Source organism: Castor canadensis, chromosome 2 (genome assembly GCF_047511655.1).
Source record: "Castor canadensis chromosome 2, mCasCan1.hap1v2, whole genome shotgun sequence".
Classification (NCBI taxonomy): Eukaryota; Metazoa; Chordata; class Mammalia; order Rodentia; family Castoridae; genus Castor; species Castor canadensis.
In genome coordinates this window covers 141,850,355-141,872,855 of record NC_133387.1, presented here as the reverse complement: position 1 = coordinate 141,872,855, position 22,501 = coordinate 141,850,355, and the positions used below count along the sequence as shown (strand labels likewise).

Here is a 22,501-nt window from a genome sequence, read left to right as displayed (position 1 = left end):
TCAACCTTTTTTTATTGGCAGTACTGGGGTTCGAACCCAGGGCTTCATGCCTGCCAGACAGGTGCTTTACTGCTGAGCCACTGACTTTTTTAACTAGTAGACACTTGCATGTCAGCATTTAAGCTCTAGTCCCACCTTGGGGCCCATCCTTACATCTCTGAGCTGCTGTTCCATGGTGACACAGACCTGGCTTCGATTCAGCTTGGCCAGCTGCCCTGTTAGGGGGCGCTGCAGGAAGGCTGGGCACCTGGCTGGCATGGAAAAGAATGCTCCTTCCTGTCTGAGCTTGGAGCTTTCTGGGGGCTTCCTGTTGGCTTGCAGCCTCTGAGGGGGCCACCAACCCTTCTGCACCCAGCAGGGGTGGGCCCTTCTACGGCAGCTGAAGGCACCTTGCGGATCTACCAACACTTGGGGGGCCGGCCTCACTGGACTCTGAGGATACTAGTGCCGTGGGCAGCGGAGCCTCCTCAGGTAGAAGTTTCTTGTTTGGTTTTTGTTGCGTGTGTGCTGGGTGGGGTGTTTTTGTTTGTCTGTTTTTGCATTTTGTGAGACAGGGTCTCAGTTTGTACTTCAGACTGGCCTTGAACTCATGATCCTCCAGCCACAGCCTCAGTGCTGGGATTACAGATGTGCAGCACTGCGCCTGACCTCCGGGGTGCTTTATCTGTAAGTATTTTAAGTTTTAATGATTCCGTCTCCTCCCTGTGCTTGTCAGTCCTAGCTGTGGAAGTTGTTTTCTGGATTTACCATCTCGGTAATCCCTTTGAGTTCTCTTTCTGTGTCAACAGCTTTAAACCTAATGACAATTAAATATTAAATTCGGGTCTGGAGTTGTGGCTCAAATGGTAGAGTTTGCAAAAAGCGAGAGACCTTATCTCCAAAATAACCAGAGCAAAAAGGGCTGGAGGCTTGGCTCAGGCACGCGTGAAGCCCTGAATTCTAAACCAAGTACCACCAAAATTTCTTTTTTAAAAATCAAAACCATACAAAATACATTCTCTGACCACAGAGAATGCAATTAAATCAGAAATCAGTATCAAAAAGGTAAATGGAAAATCTGGAAATACTTGCAAACTAATCAAAATGCTTCTACACGATCCATGAGTGAAAGGAAGTCTCAAGGAAAACTAGGAAGTATTTTATAACGGAATAAAAACAAAAATATAACATTAAAATTTGTGGGATGCAGCGAGGTAAGTCTTTAGAGAGGAATTTCTAACAGTAGATGGTTATTTTGGAAAATAAGAAAGACCTCAAATCACATCAGAGGCCGTGAGTTTAAGTTTCAGTACTGCAAAGTTAAGTTCCAGTACTGTCTGCCCAGATGGTGCGTTTTCCCTCCCCTGACTAGAAACCTGACTGGTAGTGTGGAAAACAAGTCCTCAAAGCGGAAATGCACACATTGTGTGCACGTGTGGTCACACAGTGAAGTCCCTATGCACAATTAATGGACGCTGAAAAAAGGGAGGGAAAAAGCCAGCTCCCTGACCTCTTAAGAGGGCAGTGAACTACGACCTCATTGCACTGGGTTGGAAAGCAGTGGAGTTCAGGACTGGTTGGGTTTGAGCACAGCCTCAGTTCCCACCTTGGGGAGGCAGGTGTGATGGGGTCAGGGGTCAGGGGTCAGTCGATTGCCAGTCTTATTTCTTAGGCAGCAGGCGTGACTGCGAGGACTGGCAAGGGATGGGTGTTCCCAGGGTTCTGCAGCACTCACAGAAAGAGAAGTACAAACTCAGATCTTTATGTTTTAATTTTAATTTTTAAAATTAATTTATTTTGGTGGTGCTGGGGAAGGGACCCAGGGCCCCGATGCTCCCTTATTTTTAAGGGGTTGCCCCTGTCGTTTCTCGTGTTTGTGATTTGTGTTCTGTCTTACTTTGGTAAGAGGCTTGTCAAATAGTAACAGGTCTTCTTGCAGAACCAAGTTTTGGTTTCATTGATTTCTTTCAGTTTTGTTGGTTTTTTCCTATTATTTCCTTCTACTTGCTTTGCATTTCTTTCTTTCTTTTTATTTATTTCTTTGGTGTTACTAGGAATTGAACTCAGGGCCTTATGCTTGCTAGACAAGTGCTGCACCAGTTTTGCTTTTAGTTTGTTTTTCAGATAACGTCTTGTGGCAATCTCCGACCATGATCCTACCTGCACCTCCTGAGTAGCTGGGATTATAGGTGTGTCCACCATGCCTGGCCTTTATATTGTTTTTCAATTCTGGGTGGTAAATCCAGAGGCTTGTGCTTATTAGGCAAGTGCCCCCAGGTTGGTTTTTATTTTATTTTTTTTGAGATAGGGTGTCAAAAACTTTTGCCCGGGCTGGCCTTGGACTGTGATCCCCTTATCTGTGCCTCCCAAGTACCTGGGATTACAGGCATACGCTGTCATGCCCCCCTCCCCTTTTCTGTTTTCTTAAGTGGAAGCTTTGATTATTGATTGAGGTCTTTCTTATTTTCCAAAATATCTAATGCTATGAATTTCTATATAAGGACTGGTATACCTAGCTGCATCCCATAAATTCTGATGTTATATTTTCGTTTTTATTCAGTTATATTTTCTAATTTTCCCTGAGACTTACTCTTTAACTTGTGGATTATATAGAAGCATTTTGATTAGTTTGCAAGTATTTGCAGATTTTCTATTGATCTTTCTGATACTGATTTTTGTTTTAATTGCATTGTGGTCAGAGAGAATGTGTTTTGTATAGTTTTGATTTTTAAAATTTTTGGCAGTACTGAGGTTTGAACTCAGGGTTTCACACTTGCTAGGCAGGTGCTCTACTGCTTGAGCTCTTCCTCCAGCCCTTTCTGCTCTGGTTATTTTGGAGATGGGGCCTTGCTTTATTTATTTATTTTTGCAGTACTGGGGCTTGAACTCAAGGCCTACACCTCGAGCCACTCCACCAGCCCTTTTTTGTGAAGGGTTTTTCGAGATACAGTCTCATGAACTATTTCCCACGCTGGCTTCAAACCACTATCCTCCTGATCTCTGCCTCCTGAGTATCTAGGATTACAGGCGTGAGCCACCAGCACCCGGCAGGGTCTCACTTTTTTGCCCAGGTCGGCCTGGACCAGGATCTTCCTATTTTAAGCCTCCTGTCGTCACAGGGATGACAGGTGTGGACCACCAGGTCCAGCTCTTATCCACTGAGATGAGGTCTCGCAAATCTTTTTGCCCAGGCTGGCCTGGAACCTCAATCCTCCTGATTTCAGCCTCCCAAGTAGCTAGGATTACAGGCGTGAGACACTAGTGCCTGGCCTCCAGTTTTAAAAATTTGTTAAATGATGTTTTACTGGATTTGCATGTTGTCGAGTTAGCCTGTTATTATTTCATGGATCCTGGCACTAAGTGTACACGTGTGATTGGGCATGAGTATCAAGCCGCTTACGTCAATAGCCATAGGCAGCATTATTTGGTGTGGCTAAATGGACATTAGAGGAACCACAGGGGAGGCAAGGAGAAAGTTTCAGGCCCTCAGCTCTGAGCGATGGTTATGTGATAGACTTTGGAGTCAGGTGACCTCTTTGCTCTTTACTTCCTGTGTGACTTTGGACAAGTTTATAACCACTTTAAATTTGAATGCCTTGTCTATCAGATGAAGCACAGAGTACATCACAGGAATATTTCCTGTAGGCCAAGAAAACTCAACAGTGAGATTTTAGGGAAATTCTTCAGACCCTTCATCATGTTCATACTTAAAGACACATCTTTTTAGCCAGGTGCTGGTGGCTTACTCCTGTAATCCTAACTACTCAGGAGGCAGAGATCAGGAGGATCGTGGTTCAAAGCCAGCCCAGGCAAATAGTTTGTGAGATCTTATCTTGAAAAAACCCATCACAAAAATGGGCTGGTGGAGTGGCTCAAGGTGTAGCCCCTGAGTTCAAACCCCAGTACCACAAAAAAAAAAAAAAGACACATCTTTTTGAAGATGAGTGTAGGGGCGAGGACTGATAGATCTTGGTACTGGGACCACACAAACATTTATAAACTGGTAAAAGTCAAGTTCAGTATCTATAGTGATGAATCCTGAGGAGCTGGTAACTCAAAACTGAAGATGGAATCACTTGAGCAGCTCTTACTGGTGGAAGCCACTGGTTTTGGATTGAGTGAGTGAGTGTCCCTGGTCTTAGCACCTGCTGATGGCTCAGCCTCCTTTCTTCCAGCCAGTGTCTTGCCTGGGTCATTGTCACAGTTCTTTAATGTATACTGATTGGTTCATGCAGATCATTTTTGCCTGCAAGCCTAGCTGAAAGAATGTGTGCGTGGGCCCGCGTGGATCTGTACTTTTAAGAGGACAACAGACCTGTGTGGACGGCTTGAGCCTCCACTTTGAGAATCCTGAGACTGTAGGAGGCCATGAGGGCTACTGGAAAATAAAGAGAATGGTGGAAGAGCTGCAGGGAAGGGGGGAGAAGCAGCCCGCTAGGAGGCTGTGTCAGTCTCTGTTGCTGTGTGACCAAACTCCCTGCCCCAGTGCTTGGTGGCTCCCTACTACCCATTAGCTGTGGCACACCGATACTGGGGGCAGGAATTCAGGAGTGGCCCAGCTGCATGGTTCTGACTTGGTCTCCCTCAGGCCCGCCTTGGAGGCTGAAGCGTCTGTTCCCACGGTGGCTCATGTGACTCTTGGCAAAGGCCTGTTTCTCGCCACCTGAGCCTCCCTGAGGCAGCCTGCTTCCCCACAGCGAGTACAAAAGACAGAGCAACGTGGAAGAGCCACACTGGCGAGGCTGTGTCCTACTGACCACGTAGACAGCTGTGACGTGGTGCCGAGGGCACCATGGAAAGCTGGCTATCACAGTGGCTTTGCCTGTCCCACCATCTCTGCCTTCTTCCCTGCTCCTCAGACGACATCCAGCAAGGCTGCCGCGGGCCAGGCTCAGAGGCAGAGGCTGGTTGAGTGGAGGCTGCTTTGTGGATGCCGGGAGTATGTCGAAGAGCTAACTCATCCTTTGCGTTTTCCCAACCCTGAAGCTTACAGGGGGACCATGGATCTGTTTGGGGATATAGAAGACATTTCTTCTGAGAGTGATGAGGACACTCAACCCCGGGCTCCAGGGCAGTCTGCTGTGAGTATACTCACTAATCCCAGCCGATCGGATTGCTTTATTGAAAGCTAAGCTAAGAGCAGCAGTTCCGAGGCTGACGGGTCAGTTCTGTCGCGTTGAGGGGGGCGGGGGTAAGGAACATGCTGTGACATCTCAGCTGCACTGGGCACTCGGGATATTACAAGGCACAGAAGGAACCGCTCAGAATGAGCTGGATGATAGACTTCAGGCTGCACCCTGAAAGCCTTTCACGTCAAAGGTTTTTCTTACTGAAACCCGCGCCTGGCGAGGGCTGTGTTGCTATTCTTCTGCAACTTCCTCAGCACTCAGTCTTGATGGGTTGAATTTCAACACTGTGTTGCTGAATGTCAGATGCAAAATAGATATGGCAACAAAGCCGGTGTTTTCCCCAGATCTAACAGCTCTTACTTCCCGTGGTGTTTTGTTTGTTTGTTGCAGGGGGGTGGTGAGACCTGAGGGAGAGATTTGGAGGGTTGCTGACTGTTTTATCCCTAAGGTGGCATCTGAATTGACTTCTGTCAAACCTGCACCTGTGCAGTACAGGGTGGGGCTGCAGCAGTTCCACCCCATGTCTCCAAGCTTCGCGTTCTCATTCTTCTCTTAGGATGAACATGGAGGATCCCGGGACCGGGACCCACAGGCAGAGGAGCCCACATCTGAAACCAGAATAAAAATAGAAATTCCCAGTGTCAGCTATGATTTAGGAAATGAGTTGTATTTTGTCAAACTTCCCAAGTTTCTCAATATAGAATCCAAGTAAGAGAACTGAATAACATTTTCAAGATACCAAAAACACAACTAGAGGAATATAAATATGTTTTCTTATTTATGATAAGTTAACTAATCATAAGATAAATTTTTTCATGTAATTAGAAAAATAAATTTAGGATTTACTATAATAGGAGAGTGATGAAGTGGGCTGGGGTGTGGCTTAAGTGGTAGAGTGTTGCCCAGCAGGCTAGAAGTCCTGAGTTCAAACCCCAGTACCACCAAAAAAAATACCAGAAAAAATATGGAAAAGTGTCGAATTCTTGAAGAGAGTTTCAATGTTAGTAATCTTTCCGGCATCTTGGTAACTTCCTCTGAATAATCAGACATCACACTAATAAAGGTGTTGCTCACAAGTATAAAACTGAGAAATTGGAAGACGAGAACGATGCCAGAGACATTCCAAGTGTTCGGTGCAAACACCTCTGTGAATCTAGAAAACATAAAGATTTTGGGGGCGGGACGGGTAATTGGGGATCAAACCCAGGGCCTACGAATGCTCAGCAAGCATTCTACCACTCAGGTACATCGCCAGCCCTTGCTATAGCACAGGCTGCCTTCAAACCTGTCATCCTCTTTCCTCAGCCTCCCGAGTGCTGGAATTAGACAGTGGTTTTGATGGCAAAATAGTGACCATGGGTAGTATACAGTAAGGACACGAGAAAAGGTCTTGTGCAATTAAATCACGACTTTGCTTGGTTCTTCTTAGACAGGATCTTGAATTCATGATTCTCCCACCTCAGCCTCCCAAATGCTAGGATTGTGGTGTGTACACCATGCTTTCCTACTTTGTCTTTAAAAAAGAGTAGACTACGTATTGCCTATAAAGATTTCGAATTATTAGTCACATTTGGATTTTATTTTAGGCAGTATGTTTAAACAACAAATTTTCAGGAAAATAATTTGCATACTTCCTTGAAGGTTTACATGAAGTTATTTGTCTACTGCTATTTGAAGAAGTGTATTGGTGCACGGTATTAATCATATCAACACGACTAACATGACATTTTAAAACGATTTTTAGACCCTTCGATCCACAGTTTTATGAAGATGAATTTGAAGATGAGAAAATGCTTTATGAGGAAGACAGGACCAGGCTGAAGTTAAAGGTGCTGCCCCTGCCCTACTCCATTTAGCTTTGCTTCTGTTTGCTTGTGTTTTAAGATGAGGCCTCCCTATGTTTTCCGGGCTGGCTTTGAACTCCTGGGCTCAAGCGAGCCTCTTTTTTATTTATTTTTTTTGTGATACTGGGGTTTGAACTCAAGGCCTCACACTTCTAGGCAGGCGCTCTACTATTTGAGCCACTCCACCAGCCCTTTTTTGTGTTGGGTATTTTCGCCTTCTGATCTCTGCGTCTGAGTAGCTAGGATTTCAGGAGGGAGCCACTGGCACCGGCTCAAGTGAGATTCTTGCTTCAGTCTCCTGGGTAGCTGGAACTACAGACATACACCATGTCCAGATAAGTGTTTTCTTTTGTAAAGTAAAACACAGGGATGATGAATTGAGCTTATGAAAATCTTTAATGTCTCCTGTTTAATCAATAAATAATTCTAAAACAAGGAAGTAAATGGCTTTTCACAATATTTTTAGGGGAGAAGATTTTTCCTGTTTTCCACTGTAGAATGATTTTTTTTTTTTTACCTTTTTTTTTTTTTTAGTTTTAAGTTTTTGGCAAAAGTAAAGATAGAAAATATTGAAAACTGAAAACTATTAGCTGCTTCCTTTGGGGTAAATGTAGGGAGGGGTATGGAACTGCTTCCACACTAGTGGCTAGGTCCCAGCAACCTCCCACAGTTGAAATGCCTCAGGCTCTTCGTGGAGATTCAGTTTATGGAGAGCAGGCCTGGCTATCAGGTGCCATCTCCTCAAAGACCAGAGACGGCAAAACCCTCTATTGCCTGGGCAGGGGTGCTGTCTTCCTTAACAGGGTTTCCTCTGAGCTCCTCCCAGGGACCCAGAGGTAGCAGTAGGCACAGTCCATTTTTATTCTACTTTTCTTTTCTTTCTTTCTTTTTTTTTTTTGCAGTATTGGGGTTTGAACTCAGGGCCTACACCTTGAGCCACTCCACCAGCCCTTTTTTGTGATGGGTTTTTTCAACATAGGGTCTCGCAAACTATTTGCCTGGGCTGGCTTTGAACTTCAATCCTCCTGATCTGTGTCTCCTGAGTAGCTAGGATTACAGGCATGAGCCATGAGCACCTGGAAACTCTACTTTTTCTGAATGTGACACTCTGTGGAGGTAAATTTGGACTCAAAAACAGAGCTAAGCACAGCTCTCAGATTTTAATTTGTTAATTTTTTAAAAAAAACATTCAAATTTCAGGCTGAGCTTCTGTGTCTTGACTACTTGGAAAGCCCTTCTTTCATTGGGTTCAAACTAGCTCTCCATGTGGCCCTGGGATGGCAGAGGTATCAGAGTTTTTTTTCCTTCCTCTTTTGCAGTGCTGGGGATTGAACCCAGGGCCTCATGCCCACTAGGCAAGTGCTTTATCACTGAGCTACGTCCCCAGCCCAGAGGGCTCCATCTCTCTTCTCTCTTTTGCAGCTGGGGTTTGAACTCAGGGCCTTGCGCTTGCCAGGCAGGCGCTCTACCACTTGAGCCATGTCCCCAGTCCTCCTTTGCAGCACTTAGTGCACCAGTAACACCCCAGTTTGTGTTGTGCTTTGCTTCTGCTTCTACTGCTATAAACTGAACTCAGAACAGGTAAACAAAAGGTCTGATTAGTTTACCCAATATCGCAGGGTTTTGGTGTTGATGAATCAGCTTATTCTGTCATTACTTATCAGTTCCTGGCACTGGACTATAAGTCACTTGCTGTAGTAAAGTTGGTTGCCTAATATATCTGGGTTCTGAACCAGGTAGAAAATACCATCCGATGGAGGATACGACGGGATGAAGAAGGAAAGAAAATTAGGGAGAGCAATGCTCGGATAGTCAAGTGGTCAGATGGAAGGTGAGCACAGCAGGCTGAGGAGAGTTGACCTCCAGGGCACGCCTGGATGAGTGACGTTTTCCATGGGGCACCTTGTTTGGGGATCATTTTCTTTAAAGGATTGACCAAATCTGGGCCTCTGGCATTCCCTGGGGAACCTGAATGAACTAGTAGAGTTGAGGTCACATAGCCATGCTGGTGGGAAATCTGGACCTAGATCCAAGATGTGACCAAATTCTTTCGCTCTGCGTTCCTGATGTGAAAGCCTACAGCTAGATCCCATCTGTGAGGTATCGGATATGATAATTTGATGTTTTGAAAACTTGTTTGCTACTCAAGTGGCAGAGATCAGGAAAGGTGCAAGATAATTATAGTTCAAGTGACAAGGGGGTAGCTTTGACTACTTTCTCCTGTGAAAGGAGGTGAAGTTATTGACTGCACCTTTGCTGGTGAATTCAGAATGTGGACAGGACCTGTGCGTCTACACTATTTGAAGTAAAACGAACAGGGTAGATGGAATGGACGCTGGGAACCCACTGCACACCACCCTATAATGCCTCAACTGTCTCTCCTCTCCAGCATGTCCCTGCATTTGGGCAGTGAGGTGTTCGATGTCCACAGAGCCCCTCTACAGGGCAATTACAACCACCTGTTCATCCGGGAAGACACGGGTCTACTAGGACAAGCCATCTTTAAGTCCAGACTTACCTTTAGGTAACTTTTCATAGATGCAATGAAAAAGCGACAAAGCGCAAATGTTGCACAAAAACCCTGCCCTTGTAAAGGACATGGGACACAGTGCAGCTCACCACAGACCGTGCTCTGGTTCCCATACAATTTTCTCAAGTTAACTGTTTCTCCCGGAGCCAGCTCACACCGTCAAAACTCACAGGAGACTGATGTGTCACCTGGAACACGGTGTGTCATTCACTTTGGCCAGTGCCCAGTGGACTTTGTTTTGGTTGCTTGGTGTGTCCTTTCCCTCTAGTGAACAGGCTCAAGGTGCTAAGCGATCATCAGAATGGTGTCAGTGTGTGCCTGTGGCAGGTGTGACAGGGTTAGTTCTTCCCTTACCTGCCCGAGGCTGCTGCAGGCCACCCAAGCAGACAAAACCCGGTCAGCTGAGCCCACTGTGGGTCATGCCTCGTCCCCTTGTCAAGGCCACACTGCTGCTATTAGAAGCTGGCTTTCCATAACTGTGGGCACAAGGTTCTTTTTCTAAAATCAGATTGTGGACATGGTCACACACTTCAGCTAGGGCATGTACAGTGTCCTTAGCAAATCTGTTGGTGGCTGTAAAGCCTGGAGGGCCAGTTAGGAGGCTGTGTGCACTTCAGGAAGGGGCTCAGTCTCACCCATTTCCAGTTTTCTTTGCTGTAAAACAGACAATGTCTACTTCCCAGGGATGTTGTGTGAATTGCTGAAGGCTGACATGATGTTTAGTTCAGCCTCCTCTGGATCCCTCCTAGAATGCATCCTAATGGTCACAGTCCCTAGCTTGCTTTGTTCCGTTCTGCCCCATGCTCACCCTGAGGTAACAGGTGACCGTTCATCCCAATTCATCCCTCACGTCCTTCTCTACAGCCCTCGCTGTCCTTCAGAGCCCCTCTTCCAAGGTCACCCTTCCTTTGCTCTTAGGTACTCATTAAAAACTGCCTTCTTGCCTTGGGGAAGACATTTCTTTCTGTGCCAGGAGTCCTGTTCCAGCTGTCTTGTCCCCTCGGGATACTAACCTACTTTGTGTTGGCAGTCCTGGTTTTATCCAGATAGAGAGACTCACTGTTTTGTTTTTTCCTTTGGCGGCACTGAGGCCTGAACTCAGGGCCTCATGCTTGCTAGGCAGATGCTCTACCACTTGAGCCACTTTGCCAGCACTCATTGTTTATTCTGAAATTGTACTTCTGGCCTCTGTGCCACCCTTTTGGAAATGAAATTCAAATTCCTTCCATGATTGCAGTTGGAGATATTCTTTGTAACAGGCCTTGACCTTGCAGCTGCCTCTCCTTCTTTCCACTCCACTTCTATCCCCCACCCCAGTCAGCTGTCCCATGGAGTAGGGCAGAAGGAGGAACTTCTCATGTGACTGAGACTGAAGAACCGCTTCTCACTCAGCTCAGTGTTAGGCTGTCCCTGTCACAGGTGTTTGTGCTATTGGTAAGTTTGTCCCAAATATTAGGAAACAGCAAAGAACAAAAAATGAACATTTTTTATTCGTTTTCATTTTTTGTTCATTTCCTGGCAGACCTCACTCTACAAACAGTGCTACACATAAAAAGATGACTGTGCCACTCATGGATAGAAGTTCAAAGACACAGAAGATCAGAATCTTACCAATGGTGGGTCATGATCCCGAATGCCAACGTACAAAAATGATTAAGGTACGTTGGATAGGCTTTTTCCTGGGATTTTTGGGTATTAAGAGCTATGTTTCCAGGCCCAGGTGTGGTGGCTCACACCTGTAATCCCAGCTACATGGGTAGCATAGGTAGGAAGATTGCAGTTCAAGGTCAACCTATGTAAAAAAGCTCAAGACCTTATCGAAAAATAACTAAAGCAGGGCTGGTGGAGTGGCTCAAGTGGTAGAGCACCTGCCTAGTAAGTGTGAGGCCCCAACTTCAAACCCCAGAACCACCACCAAAAAAAAAAAAAAAGACTAAAACAAAAGGGGGGCATGGCTTAGGGAGAACAGCATATGCCTAGCAAGCATGAGGCCCTGAGTTATAATCCAATACCGCCAAAAATAAAGGGGTGTTTTTCAGAATATTAATTTACTGTTTCTTATTCCATTACTATTTTATTTATCAGAGATGAGCCAGCTTAATCTTCTATGTAGGTTAGTACTGGTGTTTGCCCTCTAATCTATGAGAGTTCAGAAAAACACTGATGATTAATAAAAAACAAACAAACAAACCACCTTTGACAGACATTACAAAAAGTAAGCAGGTCAGAGGACCATTCCTGGCTCATCTGAACCTGGGTGCAGAATGCCAGCAGCTGTGAAGGAAATGAAGGCTCTGCCAGGCCCTCCACTCCCCATCCTGCTGTGGGGAACAGGGGGAGCATCTGGAGGCCATGGAAGTTTGGTGGAGCCTGGCAGGTCAGGTGTCTGCCGCTTAGGGCTGAACAAAGATAGCCTCCCCAGCCCCAGGTATCTGCTGGGTGTGGAAGGGTTTCTAGTAGGATTTTTTTCTTTTTTTAGTGGCACTGGGGTTTGAACTCAGGGCCTCATGCTCCCCAGGCAAGCACTGTATCACTTTAGCCACACACATAGGCCTTTTTGCTTTTTGTTATTTTTTCAGATGGGAGTTCTTGTTTTTGTTCAGGGCCAGCTTCTGACTGGGATCCTCCTATCCATACCTCTTGTGTAGCTAGGACTACAGATGTGTACCACCACATCTGGCTTGTTTGTTGAGAAAGGGGTCTTGCTAACTTTTTTTGTCTAGGCTGGCCTCAAACCACACTCTTTTTTATCTCCGTCTCCCAAGTAGCTGAGATTACAGATGTGAGCCACTGTGCCTGGCCAGTAGTTCAGTTTTTAAGTTGAAGAGTTTATTTGCTTATTTACAGAAAGCAGAGCAACACTTGAGGGTATCTACTCGAAAGTCCAGCCATCGGCGGGGAAAGAAGAACCAGCAGAGGCCGTGTGCCCTCCACCAGGACCCTGGCAGTGATGAGGAGGAGGGCGAAGAAGATGAAGAGGCCTCCAGCCTGGCTGCCACTGGAAACCACCAGCAAGGGGAACTCCGTGAGTGGGGGGTGGAATACCATCACTTCAGGAGGCAGAGCCTGTTTGCTCTGTGAGCTCTTCCTCCCCATCCTACTGTTATTTACGTAGGCTAATGGTACAAAAGCCTTGTTTTTTGGCTTTGGTTTCGGTCGTTCTCCTACAGAAAAGGTTAACTGTGAAAATAAGGCATTTCTGTACTAACAATTAAAACCTATTAATAAATGGTGTTTGTGGAGGGAAATGTCAATACATATATACTTACTTACATACATACTTGTTACATATGTATTAATGGCATAATTAAGGATTCAATATTTAAGCTTCATAGTTCTTAAAGATGATGCATACACGTTTCTTGGGAACTTATGGAACAAAACCTAAGTCTTTCATCATGTGTAAAAGTCATTTATCTTCCCACTGAAACTTCAAAAACAATGTTGTTTTTGTAGTAATTCAGCAGAAGAAAAATTCAGAGATAAAAGGGTCATCTCTGAAGGTTGTTCTGGAAAACCCAGTGTAAAGGCACCAGCCACTATAGGCAGGATGTGTCAGGAGACTGAACAGACAGGGCAGACAGACCCAGGGCTGCACTTATTGAGGACTCACTGACAGAAGCGTGGTCAAGGGCAAAAGCAAGACTGGAGGTCTCTGGAAACTTGGGGGAGAGGGTGGGCGCTTATGCAGCAGTCAGGCTGGCTTTCATTCAAACCAGGACGTGTCTAGTTTTTTGGAAGTAACATCAAAGGTGCACAAGCCACATTAATGGCTGTTTATCTGTAGAATGTAGGGAACAGGCAGGGTCACTGAGGGCAACTGTGGTGGCTCTGACTCTGCAGTCTGGTCCCTACAAAGATCAGTCCCATGTCTAAAATTCCTTTGTTTCCAGGGGAACGAACCACAACCAGCTCCTCAGATGAGGGATCAGAAGATAAGGCTCAAAAGGCAAAGAAACTCACCAGTGATGAGGTAAGCCAACACCAACCAGGGGTTTACCTCGCACTCAGGAGCCAGCTGACAGGCTAGGAGCAGATCACTACATAGTTGCCTGACGTTCAGCAAGGCAAATGCAGTAGGAGTCGGAGTGTTCCAGGGGAGGGTCTGATGCCTGTGCTGTGGTGGGTCTTGGAAGGCTTCATGTTGGAGAACTCTCTCTGCTGGGTATTGAGGAATAAATGGGAGCTTTGCAAGCTCACAGGCCAGGGTGGCCATCTCAGATGGATGGAAGTACTGCAAGGCAAGATGTGGGGCCTGAAGACCCAAGTCTCAGCTGAACAATGACAAACAGTTCACAATAGAAAACGCAAGGGATCCACCATGTTCACTGCAGGAATGGATGTCCTTATTGAAGGGCTATGATGGTAACTAAGGGTGTTCATCTCCATGTTCTTAAGCTATTTCCCACTAACTCCTTGTTTTACTTTTTTCTTATGAGATCACGTGGAAACTAAGTCTTTTTTTTTTTTTTTCATCGTTTTCCATCAGTCCTGAGAGCAGGACATTGACTCCTTTTTTTTTTTTTTTTTCATTTTTCTTTTATTATTCATATGTGCATACAAGGCTTGGTTTATTTCTCCCCCCTGCCCCCACCCCCTCCCTTACCACCCACTCCACCCCCTCCCGCTCCCCCCCTCAATACCTAGCAGAAACTATTTTGCCCTTATCTCTAATTTTGTTGTAGAGAGAGTATAAGCAATAATAGGAAGGAACAAGGGGTTTTGCTGGTTGAGATAAGGATAGCTATACAGGGCATTGACTCACATTGATTTCCTGTGCGTGGGTGTTACCTTCTAGGTTAATTCTTTTTAATCTAACCTTTTCTCTAGTTCCTGGTCCCCTTTTCCTATTGGCCTCAGTTGCTTTAAGGTATCTGCTTTAGGGAAACTAAGTCTTACTTATATATGAGGCTCTCTGTTACTGCCTCTATTTTTTCTGAGTACTTAACACACCCCATCCTAGGTCCCTGAGATGCACACAGGAATACATATCACAGTTGCATAAACGTTTAAACATGGATGACTTCATTTGTTTCACACACACACACACACACACACACACACACACACACAAATTTTAAAAGCATACTGAAAACAACATAAAACGTAAGCAATCCTTGTTTAAAATATCAAAAGGCTTTAAAATACTGAATTCCTCCTGCAATGGCAGCTTCCCAAGATCCTGGCCTCCTAGGGACTGTGCTATGTGGACACAGGGTGACCGCTAGAGGGCGAGTTCCAACACCAGGAGCTGACTGCTCCAGTGTCAGCCCAGAAGCACTTTGGAAAAATTTCCAGAAATGAGTTATATTGAATTTAGTGTTATCTCTCCAATCTTTTCAGGAAATGACTCCTCTGGAAACAGGAAAGCCAGGGGTGAAGAGGAAGATGAGTGAAGCCTAAAATATGCACTATATTGCATTCAACAGGTTTAACTTTTTGGTGGTGCTGGGAATTGAAAGCTAACATGTGCTTTACCACTGAACTACTTGTCTACCCCTCAACAGTTTGTTTTATATGATGAAGTGACTTGTTTTGACTGAAGTAAATTGTGTTGCTTTGGTAAAATTCTAGTTGTAAATGAAAAACGTTCAAAAACAAGTCTGTGACTTCAGAAAGTCTGCTTTTCCCCAGTAAAGTTATTTTGATGACTCTTTGCTCTGGGTGTGTCTTGGGTTCAAGTGCACTCCTGTTGCCCTGCCCTGCCCCACTGCTTCCTCCTGGCCTGGGCACAGAGGTTGGGCACAGAGGTTGGCTCAGGTGTAGCTTCCTCTAGGTGTCTTCCCTGACCTAGCTAGCTGCGTTTGGGGCCCTAGCCCCCTTGGCAAGGTGTTAATTCTGTCACCACAAGGCCCATCATCTTAGAGATACAGGTACAGCATGGCGTAGCTCACTGGATACTGGGTGAGGGCCTTACCAGTTCCACTTCTCTGAATACCCTGAAGGGCAGCAAGTGTATTATACAGCTGGCAGCTGAGGCATACAGTGCTTAAGACACTGTAAAAAGGTTTGTTTTTTTTAAATCTTTTTTTTGAGACAATTAGGATCTCATAGACATAGCCATCGCAATGTGGAGCAGATACCATAGGGACACGATAGAGACAAGATACCCAAAATGTCTCCGAGAGAAATGGGTACCCTTAGGTTCAGGGAAAAGAGCAGTCTGAAACAAAACAGATCTGACCCTAGCATTGTGACTGCTCCAGGAGCTGGGAGATAACAGACACCAATGAATGAACCAATGGTGTCATCACAGGCAAGTCATTTCACTTCTCTGATGTCAGCTTCTTCAACAAGGTGGGGTTTAAACTTGACTATGTAAGCCCTTCATGATCTGATGTTTGTATTTATCTACCTCTGGGAGTTGAACACTAGAAATGTTTTTTAAAAATGTTTTATTAAAAAGAAATGATATGTGAGGCTCTGAGTTCAATCATCAATAGTGGAGAAAAAAAAAATAAATAAAAGGAAATCAAAGAGAAAACCACAGCCCAGCTTCACATCAAGCAGAAAACCCCGATTTAAATTCTTCTTCCCTCTTGTGCTCTTACAGCACAATTTATGGTTGTATGTAAAAACACTCGTAACTCACGTTAGCTCCTGAAAGGGAATTTCAAGACTCATTCAAAACCCTGAGAGGCCTTCACACAAGTTAGCTGGAAGCACAGGATTCTCCATGTATGGGCTAGGCTCGAGGTTCTCAGCCCTTACAAGCCTGCAGGAAAGCTTCGCATTTGAACGGGGAAGATGCCTGGCAATTTTGGATCCACATGTGGTTGACCACCCGTTTGGTACCTAAAAGCAGAGCCTCTGGCTAAGCATTTTAGGGGCAGTTTTAGGGATACAGTAAGGCGCCAGCTCCTGGGACTTGGGGAGCTGCTCACAACCCAAGCACCTGAGCCTCCCTGGCCGGCCATATGCGTCAAGGCCTCCTGTCTGTGAATGTAAGGTTCAGCACCATCAGAAGCAAAACAACATTGAAGATTCAAGGGAACTTTATTCCCCTAAGAAAACTGACATTTTAAAGTGACGTGGCATTTATCCCTTACACGTTTCACTGCTTTTCTTTTGGCTGATGGACACAGATGACTGGTAAGAGATGTTGCTGCATTGTACGAGTCACCACTAGCTTATCAGAACTGGCTCTCAGCAGGTCAGAACATTCTGCATCACAGGACCCTGCCTCTAGGTTTGTCAACTCAGTTTTATAGACAGGCAAGACTGAGTACTGATGGTAATAGGTTGAACTATGTGAAATCGTTATTTTTATGAGTGAAAAGTCAACACAATTTTATACGGCTCAACAGGGCATCCTAACAAAATACCACAGACTGGGATCTTAAATATCAAGTTTACTCCTATTTCCAGAGGCTATGAAATGCAAGATGAAGGGTCAGTCCTGGTGAGGAACTTGGAGACGGCCACCCTCTCACTGTCCTCATATGACAGTCTTGTGTCTCTTCATATATGGGTAATAATCCCATCATTAATGCCCCACTGCCTGGACCTTACCTAACCCTAAGTACCTTCCAAATGCTACTGCACTGAGGGTTAAATTCATATGAATTTGGAAGGGACACAAATATCGAGTCCATAAACAGGTAAGAAAGAATAACTCAGGGAAATGAGTTTGTTCTTCAAGACGGATTTAAGGAACAAACTGTAGAATACAAGAGCTAAAGGGGTTATGTGCTTCTTCACAAGTCCAAGTCTGCAGGGAATTTGGTGAACTTTATTGAAATTATTTGTTCCAGTATACAGGATAGGTTCTAAACGCCTATAGTACATATTCTAAAAAGAAACTTCTTTGTGCTATTATGAACTGATTAAGTATCAGTGTTATAAAATTCATTGCTTTTATACTGAATGAAAAATAAAACATTTAGAGTATTTTAGACATATTGCATTAGGAAAAAAACCTATTTAAATATCTGACTCAATGTGACAAAGAATGATGCATTGTTATCAATGGTAATTTCAAGCTTTTAAACGTAAGTAAAACCAAATACAATTCATACAAAAGGACTGAAAAAAAAAGCAGGAAATCACAAAGATTTTTATGCTATGTGTGTATACTTTTAACAAACAATTCTTAAGCAGATGAATCTAAAAATTTGAGACAACTGAATAAAAAACTTATCTTTTAGCTGGCATGTGCATCCAGCAGGAGTATTATTTGAGATCAGGAGTTGGAGGCCAGCCTGGGCAACATAGCAAGACTCTGGTTTTGAAACCAAACAAATACTTTTCTGAGTAGAGGTGAAATAAACTCTAAAACATTGCTATACATACCCATCAAGGAATACCTAGAAACCAGCTGCTGATGGCTTGTGCCAGCAACCTGAGTTACTTGGCAGAATGAGATCAGGAGAGGTAAGATTCACGACCAGCAGGGCACATAGTTCATGAGACTCCCATCTCCAAAATAACCAGAGCAAAATGGACAGAGGTGTGGCTCAAGTGGTGGAATGCCTGCTTTGTAGTGCAAAGCCCTAAGTTCAAACCCAGTTCCACCAACAACAAAAACAAAAGAAACCTACCTGGAAATTTTTTTTTTTTTTTAGAATTTGTTCTTAAACTTACTCTTTGTATAAATTATATCTGAAAGGTTTTATGCCAGTTATTTGCTTTTATCAATTAAAACACACTGACAGTCTGTAGGAAAAGGAGTAAAACCTTTGCATGCAGACTATAAGGACAGGGGTTATCTTGAAGAGTTTGTGTGAACTTACTATAGTTAACAAAACATGGCTGATGGTTTCTTTCTGTAACTACACAGCCTCTAAAGCACATGTCCCCATCCCAGTTCTTTACATGCTAATCAAACTTTTCTAAATAATGTGGTGAAGCTGACAATAATTTACTTAGTAATGTCCTTTTTCCTAGGTAGCCCCCAAGGTTGGCCCTCATGAATGACCAGACTGCAAGGTGGAGTTTAAAATTAATAAAATGTTACAAATGTTTTATTATAATAAAAATTTTCATTATTTAATTTTTATAGGGAAGGACATATGGAATTGAATGGACAAAAATCATTAAGACATAAAGAATTACCAAATTAAAATGTGATTTAATATACAAACCTTTGCCTATGGATGGCATCATCTCAATTTAAGAGTAGTGAAGTTTCTTTGATTTGTTTGGTAAGCAAGTCTTAGAAAGCTCTTTAGAAACGGTAACGACTGGTGAGAGCTGCAGAGAGAGGACTACTGTATAGATGTTAGATCCAAGGCCCACACCCCCTGTCCAGCAGCAGCTACAGCCATTTCTAGTATTCCTGTAAGTTCAGTTCTCCTAGGAGTCATGTCTTCACTTCCAAAAGTGAAGGTGCACTGCTGGGAAGGAGCTGGACTGTAATGAACTGGCAGAAAATGGCAGTGGCCAGGATTCCAGAGAAAGCGTACACTTAGATCTCCTGGGAGGTAACAGTGCTTGCTCCCTGACCTAATGGAAAAAGTGAGGCAGCCCTGGGAGCGTAAGATTTTATGAAACTTCATGAATTTTTCTCACCTTATTTTAATGGCAACAAAGATTAATATAATGTACAATAGAACATGAGTAACATTTTATCAAAACATTTTCCTTTTATAAATTTATTATATCATGGAATCCCCCTTTTAAAGGAAAACATCAGAGAATTTATCAAGTGGAGCACAATTCTGGAAGGTTATTCACATGTAACTTTTCCAGACTGTACCTTTTACACAAAGCAAAAATGTGGGTTACTTTACTCACATTAATGACAAAAATGATTCTTCTTGAAATTGCTAACAATCTGCTAATTTATGTAACACAAATGTTTATTTGGTCTTTTAAATGACAGGCACCCTTAGAAAATGTATGTTAATTATTCTGTAGACATTTAGTAGGCTTTAGCTACAAGTACATAGCACCCAAATCCATTTTCAGAGTATTAATATTAGGCACTGATACTAAGTTTTTAATATGTACTATTTAACAGAAATACAGAAATAATTCGGACTTCAGACAAATATAAATACATAATTTTATAAAATGGATAATTAAAAGTTTTTTAAAAAAAAGCAATTTAAAAATGCAAAGAATATTCTCTTAGATAACCAGATTAAGTTTAAATTGGTTGGACTGCAAAAAAGTTTTAGAAAGTCTCTGGATTAAGGCTGGGTGTAGTGGTACATGCCTGGAATCCAAGCACTTGGGAGGCTAAGGCAGGAGGATCATGAGTTCAAGGCCAGCCTAGGATACACAGCAATAGCAAGTTCCAGGCCAGCCTGGACTACATAGTGAGACACTGTCTCAACAATAACAAAAAGAATCAAATCTCTGGTTTTAAGAATTAAAGAGTATCTCAAAACTCTAATTTACTCACTCTACTATAAAAATCTTAGAGCAAGTGAGAAATACTGAGTTACTAAGAGTTTATGAGGTGCAAGATTTTTAATGATCAAAGTAAACACTGTTATTCTCCCTTACAATTGCAATTCTTTGAAAGATTCTGTATATTCAACTGGATGAGTGTTCAGACTTGAAGTTACTTATACAGAAATCTTTTCTTCAAATACATATTGCAGCACAGAACCAGAATGGTATAAGCAAAATATTCAACTTATTCATAGTTTGATAAAGAATAAAATGAAAAAGATATTCCCGTAAGTATGATACCAAATTCTACGTAGGGTCACACCTTATTTTCAGACAAAACCTGTGGGAGGAGGGAAGCAGACTCATCAAGTGATGTGCAGGGTGATGCAAACGAGGAAGCCTGGCAGCAAGATTAAGTGACCAATGCTTTTTTTTTTAAGTAGCAACTTATTTCTGGTAGCCTTAGATATCTGCTCTATGCCTGACTCCAAACTTTTTTTTTTTTTTTTTGTGGTACTGGATGAACTCGGGGCCTCACACTTGGGAGGCAGGCCCTCTACACTTGAGCCACTCCGCCAGCCTGACTCCAAGCCTTGCTAGAACTATGCAGTCTCTTCTCTATAAAACCAAGTACAATTTGAAAGTTGTATATGAGAAGAAAAAGAGAGGAAGGGGAAAAAGGAAGGACAGAAATACAGAGAGCGAGAAGGAAGGCAGGTAGGCAAGAAAGCAAGCAATCGAAGCCTTGCTGACTTGATTTAAAAAAAAAAAAAACAGTGACTTTTAACTGGAAGGGAATAGTGCAAAGCTAATCTTTGGCCCATTTGAAACACTGGATTCTGATTTAAAAAAAAAACAAATATAGTTCTTATGAAGGAAGCTTTAGCCTGTTACGGCTCCTTACCACAGTATACAAGAACCTTGTGTAGCTCATGAGATAAACTGGCTGAAGCCAACGTAGCAGACTTCTTGCAATTCCATTATAAAATTTACAATAAACTGCCTCCTTCCTACTCAAAAATATCTTTCTGTAAAGGATCCCAGATAGGCCTCAACACTGGAGGGCAGTGTTCCTGGATCCTTTCCTCCTGTCTTTGCAGCTGTGAAGGCCCTGCCATCTCCTGCTGCAGGGTCTGCCCTGAGATAAGAGCACGAAAATAAATCCAAATCCTCTGTTCAGCATTGGGCGTACAGTCGCACACCCTCCTCCCGCCACAGTACACTTTCAAGTGTCTGCCTTAATATTCAGGGGATAAAGACCACTTTTGTTATAGAAATTATGGATGAAAAGGTACAAGAAGGACAGGATCATTTACTGAAATCTGATTTCTGAAGAATAGCAGTTTTCATGATTGGATGGACAAAGTGCAGTCGGGGTTCTGTACTGCCTATGCGGAACTTCTTACCACACTGTGCAACACCAGGTAACTCATGCACGTGCCAGCGTTCTAGTTTAGTTACAGTACCCCTCAATGTAAGGGACCATTTTGCAAGTTCTTTACACTTGAACTCCATCATGTTTATCTTTGATTTCATGTGTTCAACAGCAGCTTTTTTTTTTTTCCCCACCCTAAATAACTGAGACTTGGCCAAGTGCCTTTTTATTGGAAGAAAACAGCTTTTCTACTTAAGACAATTTCTACCAGTAGCTTTTAGGAAAATTTATAATGCCCACATTAAAATGAAAAACTGCAACAAACTTAGACACAACTATATTTTAACCCATCGGAGCTGATGACTATTGAAAAACAAAACCAAACCCTAGCTGTTGCTGAGACACACCAGACAAGTGCATCACCCACAATGCAGAGGACTATGTTCTCTCCTGGAGGTCCACTCTGGTTCCTGAACACGCCACCAGATTTGAGTCAAAATTTGTGTCCTTGATAAGAAATATACCCTTGCCAAGTTCACGTATTCTAAAACATGGAAAAGGTTCCAGGTTACGGGATAAAGAACGCGTCTAAGTGCCTTTGGCCTACGAGGAGCGTAATTTTGAATTACCAATGTCTACTGTTGATTTAAAAAAAGACTGACCTTCAAAATGTCCAAGTTATTCAAGAGGAATGACTTCCGAAACTTTTTTACAATTTTATCTGTTTGCCCATTCAATTAAACTAAATTAAAACTGTTATTAGTACAAATTGGGAATGCTTTAAAATATAAAGTATCACCTACTATTGATTTTACAGTTTGAAACTGGTAACAACTTAAACTAGGAAAATAATGAATATACTTAAAAAAACAAAAAAACATTTCCAGTCTTTTCCCTTGTACCCAGGAAAATTTTGCATCAGATGTCACCAATATGGGCTACTGGTGATCCTCTGAAGTCTTCCAAAGGTTGCACATTGGTGGACTTACTGGTGGTCTCCTTCAACTCGCCTCTTGCGCACTGTGAGGAAAATAGAAGAAAGCATTTAGAGACCCCTGGGTTTTTACAGTGTTAACTTGCTTGTAACAAATAAGTTTCTAGACAATCAGGCTAAAGTTTTACAAAAATGAAGTGGTTTATTCCCAATTCACATGGTCACTAATTAAAAAACTATTTCCCATCATTCAGCATGGTCATTTACCTGATGAGAACCAAGAGGCTTCTAAACAAGAACTACATGTCCTAAGCTCCCTGACACTTGTTTACATAGCAGCACAGAATGGTCAGCATTCAGCTCGAGTCA

The 22,501-nt window shown here is 43.2% G+C and overlaps 2 protein-coding genes across 3 annotated transcripts in view; one reads left to right on the top strand and one right to left on the bottom strand.

Annotated features, from left to right (window-relative positions):
- The first annotated feature begins 4,842 nt into the window (after positions 1–4,842).
- LOC109685281 (RNA polymerase-associated protein LEO1-like) lies at positions 4,843–20,683 on the top strand. The gene is made up of 10 exons (XM_020162037.2): positions 4,843–5,106; positions 5,363–5,487; positions 5,665–5,816; positions 6,853–6,937; positions 8,689–8,783; positions 9,342–9,476; positions 11,005–11,140; positions 12,330–12,507; positions 13,376–13,455; positions 14,826–20,683. Exons 1-10 carry the CDS (start codon positions 4,980–4,982, stop codon positions 14,883–14,885), a joined length of 1,173 nt encoding a protein of 390 aa, XP_020017626.2. The 5' UTR covers positions 4,843–4,979; the 3' UTR covers positions 14,886–20,683.
- Positions 18,979–22,501, bottom strand: part of Tmod3 (tropomodulin 3) — a 65,713-nt gene continuing 62,190 nt past the window's right edge. For both annotated transcript variants that reach the window (XM_020162040.2, XM_020162039.2), the window contains one exon: positions 18,979–22,218. In XM_020162040.2, coding sequence (XP_020017629.1) covers positions 22,117–22,218 — 102 coding nt within the window. In that variant the 3' untranslated portion in view covers positions 18,979–22,116. The remainder of the gene's footprint in view (positions 22,219–22,501) is intronic.

What these genes read in the sequence shown, in the direction of transcription:
- LOC109685281 (XM_020162037.2), top strand. Translation starts at nt 4,980, where the DNA reads ATGGATCTGTTTGGGGATATAGAAGACATTTCTTCTGAGAGTGATGAG. An exon ending in ATCGGATTGCTTTATTGAAA is followed by an intron (nt 5,107 to 5,362) that starts GCTAAGCTAAGA and finishes CAACTTCCTCAG; the next exon opens with CACTCAGTCTTGATGGGTTG. An exon ending in CCACCAGCAAGGGGAACTCC is followed by an intron (nt 12,508 to 13,375) that starts GTGAGTGGGGGG and finishes CTTTGTTTCCAG; the next exon opens with GGGAACGAACCACAACCAGC.